Consider the following 20141-nt stretch of genomic DNA (forward strand, 5'->3'; position numbering starts at 1 on the left):
GTACCTCGGGTTAAGTACTTAATTCGTTCCGGAGGTCTATTCTTAACCTGAAATTGTTCTTAACCTGAAGCACCACTTTAGCTAATGGGGCCTCCTGCTGCCGCCGTGCCGCTGGAGCACGATTTCTGTTCTTATCTTGAAGCAAAGTTCTTAACCTGAAGCACTATTTCTGGGTTAGCAGAGCCTGTAACCTGAAGCGTATGTAACCTGAAGCATATGTAACCCAAGGTACCACTGTGCACACCATGCAATTGATGCCACTTTAAACACTCAATGCTTCCCCTAAAGAGTTATGGGAACTGTAGTTTGCTAAGCGTGCTTAGGAGTTGTTGGGAAACCCCTATTGCCCTCCCAGAGCTCCAATTCTCAGAGTGGTTTAATGATCAATTTCCTCTTCAAAGGGAACTCTGGAGAATTATAGCTCAGTGAGGGAAATGATAACAATTCTCAACGCCCTTAGCAAACTACAGCTCCCAGAATACTTCAGGGAAAACCAGGAGTGTTTAAAGTGGGATCACAGCACTTTAGATGTATGATGTGAATGTGGCCATAGTTAATTCATAGTTATTCAGAGGCCATTTTGCTGCCCTGCTGCAATGAAAGCCTAGAGGAGAGAGAGAGAGAGAATGAACTGATGAATGGGGAAAGAGGGAGAGGATTGCACACCCACTTTTTATATTAGCCCCACCCATTTTATTTTTATTTACTTTGGTCCCACCTACTGCCACCCAGGGAAATGTGGCCCTCATGCCCGAAAAGGTCACCCATCCCTGGCTCTGAAGGAATGATTTATGCAATAATGGAGAGGATTCCAAACTGCTCTATTTAGCTGCCTGCACAGGCTGATCATATAACCATACAGTTACAGCACATTCAATCCACATGACTTCCCTCAAGGAATCCTGGGAATTGCAGTTTGTTGAGCATGCTGGGTGCTGTAGTTTGTAGGACTCTTTGGGGGAAGCTATGTACTTTAAAAGGGACATGGGTCCCTAGGACTTGCCGATCAGAATGTCGGCGGTTTGAATCCCTGCGACGGGGTGAGCTCCCGTTGCTCGGTCCCTGCTCCTGCCAACCTAGCAGTTCAAAAGCACGCCAAAAAAAAGTGCAAGTAGATAAATAGGTACCGCTCCGGCGGGAAGGTAAATGGCTTTTCCGTGCGCTGCTCTGGTTCGCCAGAAGTGGCTTAGTCATGCTGGCCACATGACCCGGAAGCTGTACGCCAGCTCCCTCGTCCAATAAAGCGAGATGAGCGCTGCAACCCCAGAGTTGGTCATGACTGGACCTAATGGTCAGGGGTCCCTTTACCTTTTTATGTACTTTAAAAGTGTGTTGAATGTGCCCTAAATGTGCGTTGTGGATCTCCCCACGCTTCAGGCTAGTGAAAAATAGTGATGGTGGCAGGGGTGGGGGTGAGGCCTCACCTTGAACCCACTCACTGGTTGAAGACACATTGAAATGCTCTCCATTGTCTGCTTGGAAGAGTTTGAAGACCTTGGCAATGGCTGAGCCGCGGTGTCCTGCAAAAAGCAAAGTACAAGAAGTTATAGCAGCCCCAGCCTTTCTGGATGAGTACGGAGAAGCTGTCGACACTTCAACATTCCTGCTCCTCTTGGGATTTAGGACTGGTTTGGTAAGTACCTGCAACATTTCAAACACAAGTGCTAGATCTTGGCCTCTTTCCTCCCAACCATTATGGGGTGTTTGCTCCCCCTGCTGAAAGGGAGAGTCTGCAAAATCAGCACAAATAGTCAGGGTGGAGAATTAGAGATTCTCCCCCCCCCCCCACTCATCATATTCTAGCTCCAGAATAAGTCCCCCTTGACGTCCTTCTGTAAGAACGTCTTAACAATACAGCAGTAAGGGCACATGGAAAGTTCCATTCCAATTCATCTTTCTTAGATAACACATTCATTTAGCTTTTGCAAGAAATCCAGGCGTCTTTGCCTCAAGAGGTCCTGAAGGGAAAAATGCATTTTCCAACCACTCGAAATGCGGCCTTTAGAAACATCTAAAAGGATGAGCAGTTTTCCACTACTAGTTTCTTGCAGGTTCTGGGAGAGAAACAATTTGACAGGTTGGTTTTTGTTTTGTTTGTTTTTTAAAGGTAAGCAGGAAGGAGGAAGAACTTTGGGAAACGCCTTTGTGTCTGCATTCATGTGTGCTGTTTGCGTTTGGGAAACAGCTCTTGCTTCATTGCCCTCCTTGCACGCCTGCCTGTCCTCCCATCCATGGCTTGTATATTTTGTACTCCCACACCTGTTACGAAGGCAAGTCATGGTGCACTCTCCCTGCAAGGAAATGGGCTCCGTAAAACCTGGAACTTCCTACTAGCTATGAAGTTGGGAGTGCAAAAGGGAGGACAACATCTGGGTTCAGGTGTGCCACAAAAACAAGGTTTGTTTAGCTGAACTGCGGTTTCGCTTTATGTCTGAACCCAAACCTGCTCACAAGCTGTGGTTTATTTAGGGCCGACAAACTAAAACCACAGTTTGAGCCTGGTCTGCAAACTGGAGCTGTTGCCACATCTGAATTTACAGGCTTTCAAATGAAAGGGCCCCTGTTCTGCCTCAAGAACTATTGCACTATGAGCAACAGAAGTAAACTGATGAAGCTTAATCCTGAGGAGGTAGGATCCAAAAGCAGGCAAGTAGCTCTGAACCTTGATTTGCCTGTTCTGTTGTCTGGAAGCTCGAACGATTGACTTGTCCACACCTCTGCTTGTCCCTGCACAGCTCTGAGCAGCTTTTTGTTTCATCCTCCCACTTTCCCCTGGAAAACCCGCTCTTTAAGCACTGAATCAGAGCAAACGTTGATCTGTGGAAAATCCGATTGACATTTGCTCTGATACAGTGGTAAAGATCTTTTTTTTCCCCCAAGGGAAAGTGGCAGCCTGGATCAACCCCATGGTGTGGATTCTTAATTATGATTTGCACAAACCATGGTTTCAGATTATATTTGCCCCAGGTCAATGCATGTACTGTGGAAACCATTCTGGTCAGAATGACTAATTTGTGGAAACTTCTCATAGACTTTTCGTGTGAAAAAGTAAATGAAATAATGACATTTGCAATTGAGGATTGAAGAGACTGTTTGTTTCTAGAAAGTGGCTTTGTTGTTTGTAATATTGGAGAGGATGAAGTGAATACTGTTTATATGTAGTGGACAAAGAATCGGAAGTTCCTTACCTTCCGATTTTCTCTCTGCTCCTTTAAACCTCTTTTTATTTCTTTTGCTTTATTTCTCTCTTTCTCTTTCTTTAATCCTTTCTCTCCCCACACCCTTTATGTTTTTATTGTATTTATATCAAAGTCTTAATTTGGATACAAAGGAAGAAAAAAAATATTTCACATCAAGTTTTGTATTATTCTCTATAAACCCTAATAAAATTTATTCCAAAAAAGAGAGACTAATTTCAACCTCCAGTTTCAAGGAGCTATTTACTTTTAATTACCTTGGTACTCTATGTGGTCTTCAACAGAAGAGGAAGGGCTCCCCTTTACTGTAATAAAGCTCCAAGGATGCCTAGAAAATCAAAAGAAAAAACATATTTCATATTTATTTATGTACAGCATAAAGAAGTGTGCAGTCTATTAGAATACTTCATTTCGAAGCTGCCCAGCCAACCTGATTTATGAAATGTGCCAAGTTATGTAAGGGTAATGTTCTTTTATACCTCGTTTTTTCCAACTAAGAAGAAAAGATACTGACAAGGAATCCTTTTCCTTGTTCAAATGCCCCTTATTTCCTTCAGCTCGTAACATAGTTCCCGCTTTTAACTGAGAATCCAACCTTGCAAATGCCAGACGAAGATAAACCTGGGCAGTCTGAAAACTACGAAACATTCAAACTTGGGAGGGGAAGCTTGTTAAAAGCTCACTGACGATCCTCCAGAGAAAGTTGTTTGAGGGTCAGACCCATAAAGAACTCATTATGTGACAGAGTTCTGCAGAAATGAATGTCTAAGAAACGGAAAATAGTTGGCCTCCACTCTATGGCCTTTAAAAGAATCTAGATTTGGCAAAAGACGCAACGAAATACATAAAGGGTATTAGTGGGAATGCTCAATGCATCGCATTTTATTGATTAGCTGGCAATCTGCTGTTGTTTTAAAGGGCCTCAGATGAATCTATGCTTGCCAGTTCTCTTGAAATGCTGGAGATTTAGGAATTAGAAATTAATTGTTATTGTCATAATTTGGCTATTATTGGAAAACTAATAAAACATTTATATATATATATATATATATATATATATATATATATATATATATAAGATTTAGGAATTAGGTTTACATGTTCTAATCAACTCCAGGTGAGCAATACATGGCTGCTGGCATTCTTGGGCACAGCTTTGGAGACCGCTAAGAACATTAGCAGAAGAATACGGATTGCATAGAACAGGCACAAACAAGGACTGGATAATCTTGGCAGTTCGTCCCTGGGAATGGGCTATAAGCAGATCACTTGATCAACCAGTTTCACTCTTTTTTATATATATAGAAAAGCCACGTTGCAAATGTGCAAAGTATTGAAGTCTATAGGTCGTCTAGGATACTTTCAGGGTCCCAGAAGACATATTGGACAAACATTCACTTGTGAACTAGAGTTTGTGCACTGGAGACTTCTCTGTGTTGGAACGAACAATCCAGGGGTAGCATAAAGCTGTTGGCATCCTCCTCCTTAGTCTCAGCTTCCCCCCTTGCAGAACTCAGCAGGAAGGACAACACTAGAATCAGTGGTCTCCGCCTGTCATTGGCTCTGGCGCCACCTACTGTTGGCCTCCCTTCTTTCCACCCTACTGGCTCCAATGGGCCCCAGCCATCACTGTCTCTAAGCATCGCTCCTTGCAACCCTGTGCAGCAAACCCAATGGAAGCTGCAAATATGAAGTTCTTGAGACAGATCTGCCAGGGAGCCAGGTGCAACTACTGGAAATGTTTGCTTCATACCACATGGCAAAGGCATTTGGAAAGCTATGATCTCCCTCCAAATGAGCGGGGTGGGCTGGTGGGAGAAAGGGCATGTCAATTGCTTAAAATGCCAGGAGATTATTTTTTTAAAACTGTTGTTTTTTTGTAGACGGCTCTCTGTTGGAACCTGAACACATCAAATGAGGTCCATTTGATTAAATCAGAATGGAGAGAGAGAGAAAAACAAACACACACACAAAAGAAGACAGGCGAAATATGGCCCATATAGTTAATACAGGGCACGGTCTCTTGCAGTGCAAGTCTATGCATGTTTACTTGGAAGTAAGCCCTATGGTATTGCTAACTTGCAGGTAAGTTTGCAGCTCTACTTGCCAAGAGCAGCAGGCAAGCCTGAAAGGATGAACCACCTGAGATGTCCAGGCCTGTGGGTATCAAGAGGGTTTCTTGGCTGATGTGGCTAGATTCCCTGCAGTTCGGTCTTTTTTTTGGAGAAGAGCATCTAGGTGGAGCACAGGGGGTGAATCGATGCCGGCCTGATACAGTCAGACGCCTGATCTATCTAGCTCAGTATTGCATATGGGCACCTCCAGGCTCTTAGTATTCGGTGGAAGCGATCCAAGTGCATACTTGGAAATTTAGGTGTATGCAAATAAAGCAGAATAAAGTGCTGTGTCAAGCTGGCGCAGCAAATCCAGAAAAGAAACTGACTTTTTGGCAGTTGCAAAAGTGACAAAGAAATGCATTGCAAAAACGTGGGATGAGCAAATGATTCATGGTTAGAAGAATGCGGCAAAGAAATCAGGATGAATGCTCAGTAAAGAGTGGATACAGACTGGATCTAGACAGGTCAAATAAGCGATTCAGTTCAATGCGTTGTAAACTCATACAGGGAAATCCGGTATGGAAAGACAGTACTCCACAGCACCATCTGGTGTCACAGTGTTATATCGCATACACAACACATATAAAACACCAATCTAGCTGAGTCCATAGTCTAACCTCCATGTCAGCTTTGTGCAATCAAATCAGGTTGAAGACTCAACAAACAGGTCATCTGGAAAATCCCTACTTTGACCTGTCAGCAGTGCTCCAAGCTTTCAGAGGAACCCAGAGATGCTAAGCCATTTAACCTGAAAATGCTTGCATGCAAAACAAGTGCTCTGTCACTATGGCTTTTCCACCAAGTTGGGCAATAAGTTCTCAAGTCTCATACTGAAACTTGCTCAGCTGAGCTACTGAATCTCTTTCAAACTATCTAATTAACTTCTGAACACTCCAAGTGGCAAGAAGAGGGGAAAATCACTATGTGAGATGTTTTTGCTATGGGGGGGGGGAAGCAGAATTATTTTAGGTACAGGCAGGATACAATAGGGCCTCTGTGTTGGTAACGTTGGCAGGCCAGACTCCTACCTAAAACCAAGGTGGAGGAAATGCTTGCTGCCCAGTCTGGTCATTGCTTTCCTGGCTGAATCATCCAAATTTTTGGATCCTTCATCATTGACCGCAACTGCCAGGATCATGCCGTTGTGAACTGCATTCAAGTACCGGACGAGTCTGATGCTTTCACCTTTGAGTTTGTAGGTGTCAAACCTAAAGAAACAGGCATGAGCACATTAACAGCAGTTTGCCACCATAGATCCATCTATAGATATAGCTAGAAACAAGCAATAAGACGACAAAACAAAAGGTTTAAGACCATAAAGTAAGCTGTCCTGCCAGGCTTAGCTCACCTTATCTTACTCAGTCTACCTGAGAAGCCATTCTTGTGTTCCTATACCAATAGCTTGGGAACTTTCACCGCTGTAACTAAGCCAAGTTTTACTGCCTGTGCGACCGTCACTTAATGCTGGGTGGAAAAGCACATGAATTTGACCTCTGGAGAGTTTGTAAGTAAACCATTTTTGGTATTTTCCTATGCTGGGGAAAGAGGGTAATTCTGGACTACACTAGGGCATATTTTAAAAGTCTAATACTTTCATGCTTTACTTTGCCTCATATTTTGCGACTTTAAATCTCTGCTGGGGTTCACTCACCAAAGGGGGGGGGGGAGTAAAGGACCCCTGACAGTTAAGTCCAGTCGCAGATGACTCTGGGGTTGTGGCACTCATCTCGCTTTACAGGCCAAGGGAGCCGGTGTTTGTCCTCAGACAGTTTTTCTGGGTCATGTAGCCAGCATGACTAAGCCGCTTCTGGCACAACGGAACACCGAAACCAGAGCAGCGCACAGAAACGCTATTTACCTTCCTGACGGAGCAGTACCTATTTATCTACTTGCACCTTTGGGGGGGGAGTGCTTTCGAACTGCTAGGTTGGCAGGAGCAGGGACCGAGCAATGGGAGCCCACCAAGTTGCGGGGATCCAAACTGCCAACCTTCTAATTGGCAAGCCCAAGAGGCTCAGTGGTTTAGACCACAGTGCCACCCGCGGCCCACCACCAAAGGGTACCTTGGTGGTATTTTTTCCTTGCCACCAATAAATTCTGGGGTGCTTCATTTCCAATCAGTACATACCCTGCAACTTCCTGCTGATATCCTGTAACTATTTACACCCACCACAAATGTTCTAGTTTCTTTTTTTGTCCAGCTCTTGTTATGCTGTAGCGTAAGAGTGCCCCTTCAGACAGCAATAATGCAACAACCCTATGGAAGCATCACAGAACAACTAATGAAGCGGAATTATGTGTGGATGGGCCAATATAAATCCACCACCCAGGTCCTATTACTACGCCAGTGACATGTTGCAGAACATACCCTCAAAAAGCCCCTCTTAATTTGGAGGGACTCAATGCTTTACAGGGCTTGCTAATGTGTCTCACAAGCAGAATCATTAATGCAGTACACAAAAGCTCATTAGCAATACACAGGGCTTGTCCACACAGTCTAAAAATGTGACTTGTAGGTTGCTCGTTCCTTCGTTTTGTAGGTATGAACCACCTGATGTTTCTACTGTCCAGGTAGAAGCACAGAAAGAAGCAATATCACGGCTCTGAAGTCAGCAGCCTAAGCAAGCAGCAGTACATTAAAGCAATCATTCCTCCAGGAAAAGTCTTCATTCCCCAAGGGGGGCGGCATGCTTGGCTGACTCACGTCTGACCTCCAGAAGATGAGTGAATTCCTGAGAGAGGGAGCCACGGCAGAATAGGCCCTTATCAGCCCATCTGGGTATACATCTGTTTCATGTACGTGCAGTAAAGTATCCAATAAATCAACACAGAGAATTCCTAGAGAGTCCCATTACTAGCATTCTCCTTAGATGCTGCTAGTGTGGTGATTGTAAAGAAGTGCATAGGAGGGGGATTTTTTGAACACACATATATTAAGGACCTATGTCAGCTAAAGCTAGCTCTATACAGGTACAGATCTCAGTGAGTTCAGCTACAAAGAGCACAAAGAATAGATAAAGTAGCACTTGGTAAAATTCGTCTGTGCTGATTAAAATATTCACAGTTTACGTGGGGTGGGGAGAAATTCAAGTCGGTTCACATTTAAAGGCAAATCTGCCCAAATTGCACTTTACAAAACAGTATGTTTTGTGATATATAATTATAGAATCATAAGAGTTTGAAGGGACCCTGTGTAGACTAAATCACAGTCATCCTTCAAAATTCACACTTCTCTGAATTTTGCAATGCTGTTCTGTGGCCAAGCATTGTGTACGGAAATGCACATACTAGAGTAAAGTGTGCATCAAAGTGCATCTATTTCTGAAAATAATGTAACAACAGAAATGTATTGTGTTAGGGGAAATCGTTTTGCAAAAATGCGCATATCAGGCAAAACTGCGTAGACAAATGTGTATGTTTGGGGGGAAATCACATTAAAATTCTGGTGGGTTTCATGAGGACTTTAAAAAAAATCAGATTGATGTGGAAAATGTGGAGAATTGCACTTAAGACTGTAAGAAACTGAGTAGAGTTGGAATTAAGAGATTGACTCACCGATCAGAATGGACAACTGTCCCTGTGTTCGGGTCTATGACATGGACAATAACACCACGATGTCCCCAGCTTCGTTCAAAGTAGTAGCCTCCTTCTTGCATGCCACCTGGGTTCAGGGTCTTGTTTAGGAAAGTCCACGATAGCTTCTTCTCACCATGGACCTCAAGAGTCCCACCATCGATCACCCCAATATACTTCTTTCCAAAGTAACTGTCTGGTTGGCTGCCATCATCAGCGCTAAGAGGTTAAAGAAAAATTAGATCATTTGAGTACATAAATACAAATGTGAAGGTCTACAAAATTTATAACCGTCTAGCTAGATCTTGGTAGTACTCATATTTTGCTTAGATCTTCTGAAAAGCGACACGCTTTAAGTATTGGTTCCTTGAAGGAAATAACACATCACAGGTGAATGTGGAATTGTAAGGGCCGTCTCTAAACATTTTGCTGCCTGTGGCAGATCAGCACATTGAGCCTTCCTCCTAGCCAAAGCACATTATACACAAGGGGGACCAAGTTATTTTGGCACCAGAGGCAGAAAACCCCATAAGCGCCTCTCCTAGACAGCAACAGAATAATGATAACACTAAATTAAATAGCAAAGCATTTGCTGCTGTTCCTTGGCTACTCTGAATTAGTATTTGTTTGCATCTGAAATGGTGTCCAAAAAGCACACCATTGTGATAATATACATTGTGTGAAATGTACTGGTGGCATCCAATTAAGTCCTTCTGAGGGTAGACCCACTGAAATTAATAGACCCAAGTTAATTGGGGAGACTCTTGAGAGTCCCATGGACTGCAAGAAGATCAAACCTATCAATTCTTAAGGAAATCAGCCCTGCGTGCTCACTGGAAGGACAGATCCTGAAGCTGAGGCTCCAATACTTTGGCCACCTCATGAGAAGAGAAGACTCCCTGGAAAAGACCCTGATGTTGGGAAAGATGGAGGGCACAAGGAGAAGGGGACAACAGAGGACGAGATGGTTGGACAGTGTTCTCGAAGCTACCAGCATGAGTTTGACCAAACTGTGGGAGGCAGTGAAAGACAGGAGGGCCTGGCGTGCTCTGGTTCATGGGGTCACGAAGAGTCGGACACAACTAAACGACTAAACAACAACAATTTGGCCTATTCTTTCAAGTGGGTCTACTCTTAGTATGACTGCTAGTAGATGCAACCTTTTGCTTTTATCATTGTCCTAGATGTGGTTTAATTTTTACGGTACCCCAAAGATAATCCTTCCTGTGTTTTCTGTACTTGGGATAAATGGTCTGTGGTTCACAATGTGTTTATAAACCTGTTAAATTTTGGGTGTGGTCTTTGTCCTGCCACGATACTCGCAGATACCTCTCGGGAGATTAGCGCCTCAGAGCCATTGTCTTTATGCCCACACCACCATAGCAACTCTCCTGCCAAGAGCTCATGAGGGAGCTTGGACCAGTGTATGTGTGTGTTTTAAGGGGCCTAGGAAGTCTAATCTTCAAAATTATGGGATGAAGTCTGTCTAATTACATACCGCCCATACAAGATGATTGTCAGGTTGCTCCGGAAAGGACAGCTCTCACTCCCGACATGAAGCTCTCCATCATTTTCGATCAAAATATGTCGAGTGCGCAAAACAATAGGGCCTGTGTTGTCTTTAATCACTAGCTTTCCTGAAGGGAAAAAAAAAAGAGTTTTGCTTTGATGGTGTGGTAAGATTTAAATCAACCAGAATTCAGAGCATCCTTTTATTTACTACATGAGTTTGGGTTTTCTAATTTTGCCACTTTTAATAAGGCACAGCGTAAACATGTCTTTATTGCTTTAATTGTGAAAAACTCCATATTGGGTCCTTTCTGATTTTCTGATATATATATATATATTTAAAAGTCTGCTGTAGGTACATTGGAAGCTGCCTTATATTGAGTCAGACAAATGGTCATCTTTGATCAATGTTGTCTACACAGACTGGCAGCAGCTTTCCAGGATTTCAGACAAATTTCTTTCCCAGGCCTATTTTTGCTGCCTGAGGTGGATTAGCTCCTCCCCCCCCCCTGTGAATACATCTATGCAATCTGCTTTCGAGCCTAGATATTTGCACCTTGGGAACATCAGGGTTGCTTTCTTCTTAAGCCCATGCACACCATGGCTTATAGCAGGCATAGGCAAACTCCTTCCCTCCAGATGTTTGGGACTACAATTCCCATCCTCCCTGACCACCGGTCCTGTTAGCTAGGGATGATGGGAATTGTAGTCCCAAACATCTGGAGGGCCAGAGTTTGCCTATGCCTGGCTTATAGCCCTGATTCAGTGTATCTGCTTTGCACTAAGAAAACCTGAATTCTGACATCAACATATATTAAATTATACAGATATGTTATTTCACTTCCGATAGTCACAGGGAGGAGAAATCTACCATCACATCATAGGAAGTCTCACTCAGCACCTCCCACTCACCAAACCAGCCTCTTGCAATTTCAGCAGGCAAATAGCCTCACACTTTGCCATAAAGACAAGAAACTTGTTTAAAAATAAATAAATCCTCTGAAAGCTGAGAGTTTCAAAGTGCTCAATTCTGCTTTAAGCTGTTGGCACAGAATATGAATATCCCTGGCCTTGCTTCTTAATGTTGGCCCTGCTCAGCAAAGGCAGAGAGGCATTGGTCAGTCTCAAGGACAGAATAAAAGTCTATTTCAACATTGCGAGTAAGACCTTTGAATCAGAGTTTGAAAGGGAGCACGCCACAGTGCGTCCAGGGCAGTACTAATCCTCTGCAGGGCAGTACTAATCCTTTCCAAGTCCTCCTCCATGCAAATCGACTGATGCAACGTGAGCCATGTTGTTCTACAAGCAGAGAAGCACTTGCGGAGCAAAAAGCTCACATGGATAGCGTTGGTTGACACTACCAGCCACTGTTGACAGCACCAGGGTGCCTTTTTATAGCAGTTTGTGCCTCTGCCCCATCTTGTAATTACATGCACAGTGCATAATTAGCAGGGCGTCGAAAGAGGAAGCCACCAAGCAGCAGTGATCAAACATGTTGGGTCGCCTTTGCAATTTCCCCAGCCAGAAAAGCAAAACAAGTTCAGATGCACACATCATAGCCGATCAAATCTCATGCACCGCAACATCCCAAAGCTGTGGTTCTCCTGGATATGCTGCCTATTAAGTGGATTTATTTTCGTGTGTGTGTGTGTGTGTATAGAGGGGAAGCATTCAACCCTGAGTGTGTGTAAGCTGCTTTGAAATTTTATTTTATTTTTTTGCAGAGGTTTCCCTCCAAGGCCACAGCCAATTTACCCAATTATTAACTTTGTTTTTGGCAAGCTAAGCTTACCTCCATTTGTGATGTTGATGGAATGGACCGTGGCAGAAGATGATAAGAGGAGCTTCCGGCCTTCGCTGATGTTCACCTGATTATCTTCGTCATGCCCAGGGTTCCAGAGTTCCAGCTCTGGATCCAGGTCAGGACAGGATGAGGCCGCTCCTGCAGGGATAAGCAAAGGAAGCAGTGAACGACATGAATTTGTCTATCATTAGGCATAATGGGTAAAATGACACCACATTTGGCAGGCAAAAGGCCTGGCTCATCACAGTATTATTGTGCTATCACCTCACATTTCTTCCAAGGAGCTTGAGGTGCCATATGTGGCTTTACCCTTGTACCTAGGACCCTCATACCTACGGGACCTCCTCTCCTGGTATGCCCCGCAGAGGACCTTAAGGTCCATAAATAACACCACTTTTGAAGTACCGAGCCCCAAGGAGGTTAGATTGGCCTCAACCAGGGCCAGGGCCTTTTCAGCTCTGGCCCCGGCCTGGTGGAACGCCCTACCGCAGGAGATCAGGGCCCTGCGGGATTTGACATCTTTCCGCAGGGCCTGCAAGACAGAGCTGTTCCACCTGGCCTTTGGGCTGGACTCAGTCTAACCCCCCCCCATTTATTTTTTTGATGGAACCCCTTATATGGGATTTGTATATCAATTTTCCCTCGGCTCTTTTTGCTGGCCCATGTAAGACCAGCCTGGATAGTTGGCCCTGGTGAATATTTGACGTTTTCTCCCCTTATGGCTTTGATCTATAGGCTACCACTAAAACAAGGCTACATTTTAAGCTGTATTCTAACTTATATTTTAATCAACTGTTGTTGTTTTTAAAATGTTTTTACTGTAGTTATATTCAGTGTTAGCTGCCCCGGTCTTGGCCGGGGAGGGCGGGGTATAAATAAAAATTTATTATTATTATTTATTATTACCCCATCTTCATTTTATCCTAACAACAGCCCAGCCCGTTAGGTTAGACTGAGAGACAGTGACTGGCCCAGCTTCACGGCTGATTGGGGATTTGAACCCTGATCCACCCAGATCCTAGTCCAACACTCTAACCACATACCATTCAACATTTTACAGCCGAACATCGACACCACTTTGTGTAATATTTTATAACCCTATTCTCTCCAGGTTCCACCACCCCACTTCTGCCACCTCTTTCTCTTTGGGGAAGGACCATCGCTCCATGGTAGAACACCTGCTTTGCATGCAGAAAGACCCAAGTCCAGTCTTTGGCATCTCCAGGTAGGGCAGTGAGAAGGAAGCCTGTAGGCCAGTGTTCTTCAACCTGGAGTCCCCCATCATCCATATCCAGCTTAGCCCAATGGTGAAGGATGATGGGAGTTGTAGTCCACTCACTTCTGTGAACCCCAGGTGGAAGAACATTGGTCCGTCTAACTCAGTACTGTCAATACCAATGACAAAGCAGCCTCACAGGCTACACATGCACACACACAGAAACCCTGAAGTTTATTCTTTGTCTGCTATGCACCCTCAACTTTACAATTCAACCTCTTCCCTATTGGCTTCTGAATCAGACGTTTTATTAAGTGGGCTGTAATCGTTCTCTTTAAGTAAAAACCAAGAATGCTTAAGCATATTTAATCTCGCAGTGGAACTGACTGTACTTAAAGAAGTAAGCAGTAAAACCTACCAATATATAAATATACTTGCAACGTACTTGGAAGAACAAACACATGAAAATAGAACAATGAACATAATACTAAGGAACAAGCAGTTATAAATCTGTTTCAACCGCCAAGTCTTTTTCAAATATTTCCCAATTAGTCCCAAGTCCTTGGGAAAGTGTTCTCAAAGCAATTTTCTTTGGAGAATAGGTCCAAAACATTCTAATTGTTCATCAGGAGCTGGTAAGAATTATTTTAGCTGATCAGTAAGTAAGCAGAAAAGGGGGGATTTATTTGGGCACACTTCCCAATGAATATTTCTTTGAAAACCTTTCTCAAGGACTTAGAACTAATTGGGACATATTTGGAAAAGACTTAGGTAATAGTCAAAATGATCCATAACTGGGCGTTCCATAGAATTAATCTTCATTGCATGGCAAGGTCCCAGGAAGTGGAATAAAGACACATGAAACAGTATTTTAGGTTAATGGACAAAAAAGGCCACAACTTTGTTGGTTAAGAAGAAGAAGAAGAGTTTGGATTTGATATCCCGCCTTTCACTCCCTTTAAGGAGTCTCAAAGCGGCTAACATTCTCCTTTCCCTTCCTCCCCCACAACAAACACTCTGTGAGGTGAGTGGGGCTGAGAGACTTCAAAGAAGTGTGACTGGCCCAAGGTCACCCAGCAGCTGCATGTGGAGGAGCGGAGACGCGAACCCGGTTCCCCAGATTATGAGACTACCGCTCTTAACCACTACACCACGCTGGCTGAGTGACTCACGCTGTGAGTGGTATTGGTTTAGGCATTGGAAACCACACGGCTATATCTGACTCCTGCCCATCTGCAGGAGTCTTGGAAGGGTTAACCACCAGAAGGGGGAGCCCTGCTGATGCACATCAACTAGGAACTCCCCCAGGGTCACTGCTAGGGGTCGTGCCATGGCCCTAGCCCCCCATCTGGGGCTTCGGACAGGGACCGCGCCCCTCAGATTAATTTAAGGGAATACCCTTGAAATAGGAGGGGTAGATGATAGCCACTACCTCCCCTCACCTTCAACCTAATACTCCAATGCCTAACCGCCAAACCTTACAAAGTTGTGACAAATTGCGAAAAACCAAATGGCCGATGCCAATTTGCCCAGTGGAAAAAATTCCTACCAGGCTCCCGTTAAAAAACAGGCAACCAACCGAAGTCCATAGGAAGTCAGGAGATAAAGAGCCTAACCTGGGGGCGGGGCGGGGAGAGAGAACTGCCCGAGCAGGGAGAAAAGGAACTTGTCCTCGGCTGTGGGCAGTTTCAATAGCCTGTGCCAGGCTCCGGACCGTCCGGATTGGATAGCCTTGGGTTGATGTGGCTGAGGACCAACCAATGGCGCAGGGGCTATATCCCGCCCCATGTGCGTGGGGAGGGCTTGCTCCCAGCCCGCAACATCACATCCCCGGGGGCGGGAAATAGTTTTGTCCTATTTTTATGAGTATGGTCTTTGAAGTACAAGTACAGTGGTACCTCAGGTTACAGACGCTTCAGGTTACAGACTCCACTAACCCAGAAATTGTACCTCGGGTTAAGAACTTTGCTTCAGGATGAGAACAGAAATCGTGCTCTGGTGGTTCGGCAGCAGTGGGAGGCCCCATTAGCTAAAGTGGTGCTTCAGGTTAAGAACAGTTTCAGGTTAAGAACGGACCTCCAGAACGAATTAAGTTCTTAACCTGCGGTACCACTGTACTGTATAAAGACCCTCAATGCATGTCATACTTCACTTAAAGATCCGGTGCAACTCAACACACGTTCAGTCTACAATTCTCTGTACACTTTGCTGGGAATCAGCTCTGCTGAGCGCAGTGGGAATTACTTCCAAGTAAACATGCATAAGACTGCATTGTTCTGATAATGTTTACTATTTGGATTGGCAGTGAGCTGGGGTTGGGAGCCAGTGCGCTTTCAAATGCGCAAACCGAATTAGAGATCGACACCCAACATGCTCAGAGTAGACTTACTGGAATCAATGGATTCCCAGAGTGTCTTAACCAATCCCTTTTCCCAGGGAGCTCTGGGAATTGTAGCTCTGGGAGGGGAATAGGGGTCTCCCGGCGACTCTCAGCACCCTTAACAAACTACAGTTCCCAGAATTCTTTGGGGGGGAAGCCATGACTGTTTAAAGTGGTATCGGGGTGCTTTAATTGTATGGTCCCGATGTGTCCTTTAAAATTAACCTGACAACCAACCCCAATTCCTCCCTGCCAAGTCTCTCTGAAAGAAGGATCACATTTCATTCTTTTGCCCTGTAAATACTTTCCACTGCAACTATTCAGGAAATTCTCTGACTGACAAGAGTCATACTGCTGTGTGTGTGTTTTTCTTTTCTTTTCTTGTGCCATTGGAAAGATAAATTGAGAATTCTAAACAAACTCTCTCCATCTGCATTGAGTTTCCTGTCACATTCCAAAAAAACAAACAAGTCCAGGGCTGAAAGAGACCCTGGAAAGGGATCAGTCAATCTGCTAGCCTGTGGTTTCTCGACTGAATCCACCTTCGCTCTTCTCTAGCCTCAAGTGACCAGCTCTAAAGGACAGAGTTCATACGTTCTTACGAGTTCCATAGAACAGGCATGGACACGGGATCTCTTAGTAGATCTTTGAGTGATTTAAAATAAATCCGGAAATGTTTCTAACTTCCAGTAATTTAAAAATAGTAAGTAAATAGCAGAACAAAACCCAAACCGACTTTCATTCTGTTAATTTCTGTCCTGTAAAATATTAATGGTTGGCTTTGATCAGCATTCCCCTTGCGCAATTCTGCAGGTCAGTTTTAATATATTTCATTATGCTGGTTTTAACCGCTGAATTCAAAATATTACAATATTGTTTTGAATTGTTTTATGTAATTTTATCATTGCAAGATGCCCTGGATTCCCTTTGGGAAAGAAGAGCAGGATTTAACTCTGAAATATATAAATAAGTGAATAAAACAAATCTCCTTTGTCGCACACCCTAATCCTCCCCTCCAGGTTACCACAGAGGCAAAATATCCTCCCTTTGTTTTCCTTCTTCCCTTCGACTGACAGCCTTAACATTCAAAGGTCCAGAGAGTTCACAGATTCCTCCCAGACTGTAATTTACTTTTTTTAAAAAACACATTACAAAAAATATATAATGCAATGCAATAACCCAGCTTAACGCAGAAGCTAGGTTATCTTTACAGTATGTTGTTATATGTGGAATATTTTTTCCCCAGATTTTCTAAAAACGAAAAAAAAGATATACTTCTGCAAACCTGAGGAACCCTAGAGTACAGTGGTACCTCGGGTTAAGTACTTAATTCGTTCTGGAGGTCCGTTCTTAACCTGAAACTGTTCTTAACCTGAAGCACCACTTTAGCTAATGGGGCTCCTGCTGCTGCCGCGCTGCCGGAGCACGATTTCTGTTCTCATCCTGAAGCAAAGTTCTTAACCTGAAGCACTATTTTTGGGTTAGCGGAGCCTGTAACCTGAAGCATATGTAACCTGAGGTACCACTGTATTCTGAAACCACTGCATTATATTTGGGTGTCCCACACTTCCACACCTGGCTTCCTAAATTATAGATACAGGGGTACCTCTGGATAAGAACTTAATTCGTTCCAGAGGTCCATTCTTAACCTAAAAGTGTTCTTAACCTGAGTTACCACTTTAGCTAATGGGGCCTCCCGCTGCCGCCACGCCACCGCCACCCAATTTCTGTTCTCATCCTGAAGCAAAGTTCTTAACCCGAGGTACTTTTTCTGTGTTAGCGGAGTCTGTAACCTGAAGCATCTGTAACCTGAAGCGTCTGTGACCTGAGGTACCACTGTACTAGACAAACTCTGAATACCAGGGGCCAAAAACTTCAGGAGCTGGTTCTCCCCCTCATGTTCTCTTCTAAACTTCCTTTTTGGCATCTGTCTGGCTGCTTTTGGAAACCGAATGTTGAGCTAAAGGGATCATTAACGAACAAACTAATGAAAGGAAGATTAGATGCTCTGTTGATTGGGCTATAAAAATATTTCAGGGAACACCTGTTCGGGCTCCTAGAAGGAGGGGGAAAGGAAACTAAGACTGAAGCCAAAATCGCAAGAGATTTTAAGAGAAATTAAATTGTATCAAACACAATATATGGAACTGATGAATCAAGAAATAGAATGGAAAATTAAGCAAATGAGACAAAAGACTTTTGAATCTGCAGATAAATGTGGCAAGTTGTTGGCTTGGCAAATAAAGAAGAGACAAAAACTCAACACGGTAACAAACTTAGAAGTGAAAGGGAAGAACATATGTAACCCAGTGGAAATTAGGAACTGTTTTCAGAGCTACTTTAGACAACTGTACACACAAGGGCCGCAGAAAGAAATGGACATACAACAATTCCTCGAGAAAAATGGGCTGAAAAAGATTTCGCAGGAAAGTAAGACTATTTTGAACCAGGAGATATCAGCACAGGAAATAGAAGATGCCATTCAAAGTATGACGTTGGGCAAATCACCTGGACCGGATGGACTGACTTCCAAATATTACAAAGTTTTGAAGGAAGGGTTGATACAACCTTTGAGGGAAGTCTGCAACGAGATCATGGAGGGGAGGAAGGCACCCGATACGTGGAGGGAGGCCTACATTACACTTATACCTAAGACAGAGACTGAAAAGACCCAACTTAAGAACTACCGACCCATCTCGTTACTAAATGTGGATTACAAAATCTTTGCTGACATTTTAGCAAAGAGATTGAAAAGAGTTTTGATGGAGGAGATTCATGGGGACCAAGCGGGCTTTCTCCCGAAAAGGCATTTGTCGGATAACGTAAGGAATATAATTGACATTTTGGAGAAGTTGGAAGTGAATATAAACACTAAGGCTGTTTTGATATTTGTGGACGCTGAGAAAGCCTTTGACAATATATCTTGGAGTTTCATGCTGAAGAACCTCCGGGGGATGGGGGTAGGCCAAGGGTTTGAAAATGGTATAGGTGCAATATACTCTGAACAGAAAGCAAAACTAATTGTAAACAATGTGGTTACAGAAGAGTTCAAGATTGAAAAAGGGACACGTCAGGGGTGTCCTATCTCCCCACTACTTTTTATATCGGTCCTGGAGGTTTTGCTTAATATGATTAGGAGGGACCAGTTGGTTAAAGGGATCCAGGTCGGAGCTAAACAATACAAATTGAGAGCATTTGCAGATGACCTAGTACTTACATTACAAGAGCCAGAAGCTAGTACGAAAAGAGTTTTGGAAATAATTCAAGAGTTTGGTCAAATGGCAGGATTTAAATTGAATAAGTTAAAGACTAAGGTATTGGAGAAAAATCTAACACAGGTTGAAAAAGAAAGGTTTCAGAATGAGACGGGGTTGACTGTGGTTAAAAAAGTGAAATACTTGGGTATAAATATGACAGCTAAGAACGTGAACTTATTTAAAGATAATTATGAAAAAACTTGGACAGAAGTGAAAAAAGATTTGGAGATTTGGTCAAACTTGAAGCTTTCCTTGTTAGGCCGAATTGCAGTTATAAAAATGAATGTATTGCCAAGAATGTTGTTTTTGTTCCAAGCATTACAAATAATGGATAAAATGGACTGTTTCAAGAAGTGGCAGAAAGATATATCTAAATTTGTCTGGCAGGGCAAGAAGCCCAGAATTAAATTTAAGATATTAACGGACTCAAAGGAAAGAGGGGGGTTTGCCCTGCCAGACTTTAAACTGTACTATGAAGCGGCAGCTTTCTGCTGGCTAAAAGATTGGCTGCTTCTTGAAAACACAGACATTTTGGATTTGGAAGGTTTTAACAATATTTTTGGGTGGCATGCATATTTGTGGTATGACAAGGTTAAAGCACATAAAAGTTTTAAAAACCATATTGTCAGAAAAGCACTATTAAATGTCTGGGTCAGATATAAAGATTTGCTGGAAAACAAAACCCCAAGGTGGTTGTCGCCAATGGAAGCTAAGGCAGTTAAAAAGTTAAATATGGAGTCGAAGTGGCCAAGATATTGGGAAATTCTGGAAAAGGAAGGGGACAAACTGAGATTGCAGAGTTTTGAGAAATTAAAAGAGAAGGTGAGAGATTGGTTGCACTATCACCAAATAAATGAAGTGTTTAAATTGGACAGTAAAATTGGCTTCCAGGTGGAAAAATCAAAATTGGAGACTGAATTGTTAGAATCCAGTACTAAGAATCTGTCAAAAATGTACAATTTGCTGCTGAAATGGAATACACAAGATGAAACGGTTAAATCAACTATGATTAAATGGGCTCAGGACATTGGTCATAATATTTTGTTTGCTGACTGGGAAAAGTTGTGGACCACCGGGATGAAATTCAC

The 20141-nt window shown here is 43.3% G+C and overlaps 1 protein-coding gene across 2 annotated transcripts in view; it reads right to left on the reverse strand.

Moving 5' to 3' along the window:
• The window catches only part of CEMIP (cell migration inducing hyaluronidase 1), a 166420-nt gene that overhangs the window by 52756 nt on the left and 93523 nt on the right, over positions 1–20141 (reverse strand). For both annotated transcript variants that reach the window (XM_053364360.1, XM_053364359.1), the window contains exons 3-8: positions 12189–12338; positions 10386–10524; positions 8870–9106; positions 6343–6522; positions 3455–3525; positions 1425–1520 (exon numbers count right to left, since the gene is read on the reverse strand). In XM_053364360.1, the coding sequence (XP_053220335.1) occupies positions 1425–1520; positions 3455–3525; positions 6343–6522; positions 8870–9106; positions 10386–10524; positions 12189–12338 (873 nt within the window). The remainder of the gene's footprint in view (positions 1–1424; positions 1521–3454; positions 3526–6342; positions 6523–8869; positions 9107–10385; positions 10525–12188; positions 12339–20141) is intronic.

This window comes from Podarcis raffonei, chromosome 14 (genome assembly GCF_027172205.1).
Source record: "Podarcis raffonei isolate rPodRaf1 chromosome 14, rPodRaf1.pri, whole genome shotgun sequence".
Taxonomy (NCBI): domain Eukaryota; kingdom Metazoa; phylum Chordata; class Lepidosauria; order Squamata; family Lacertidae; genus Podarcis; species Podarcis raffonei.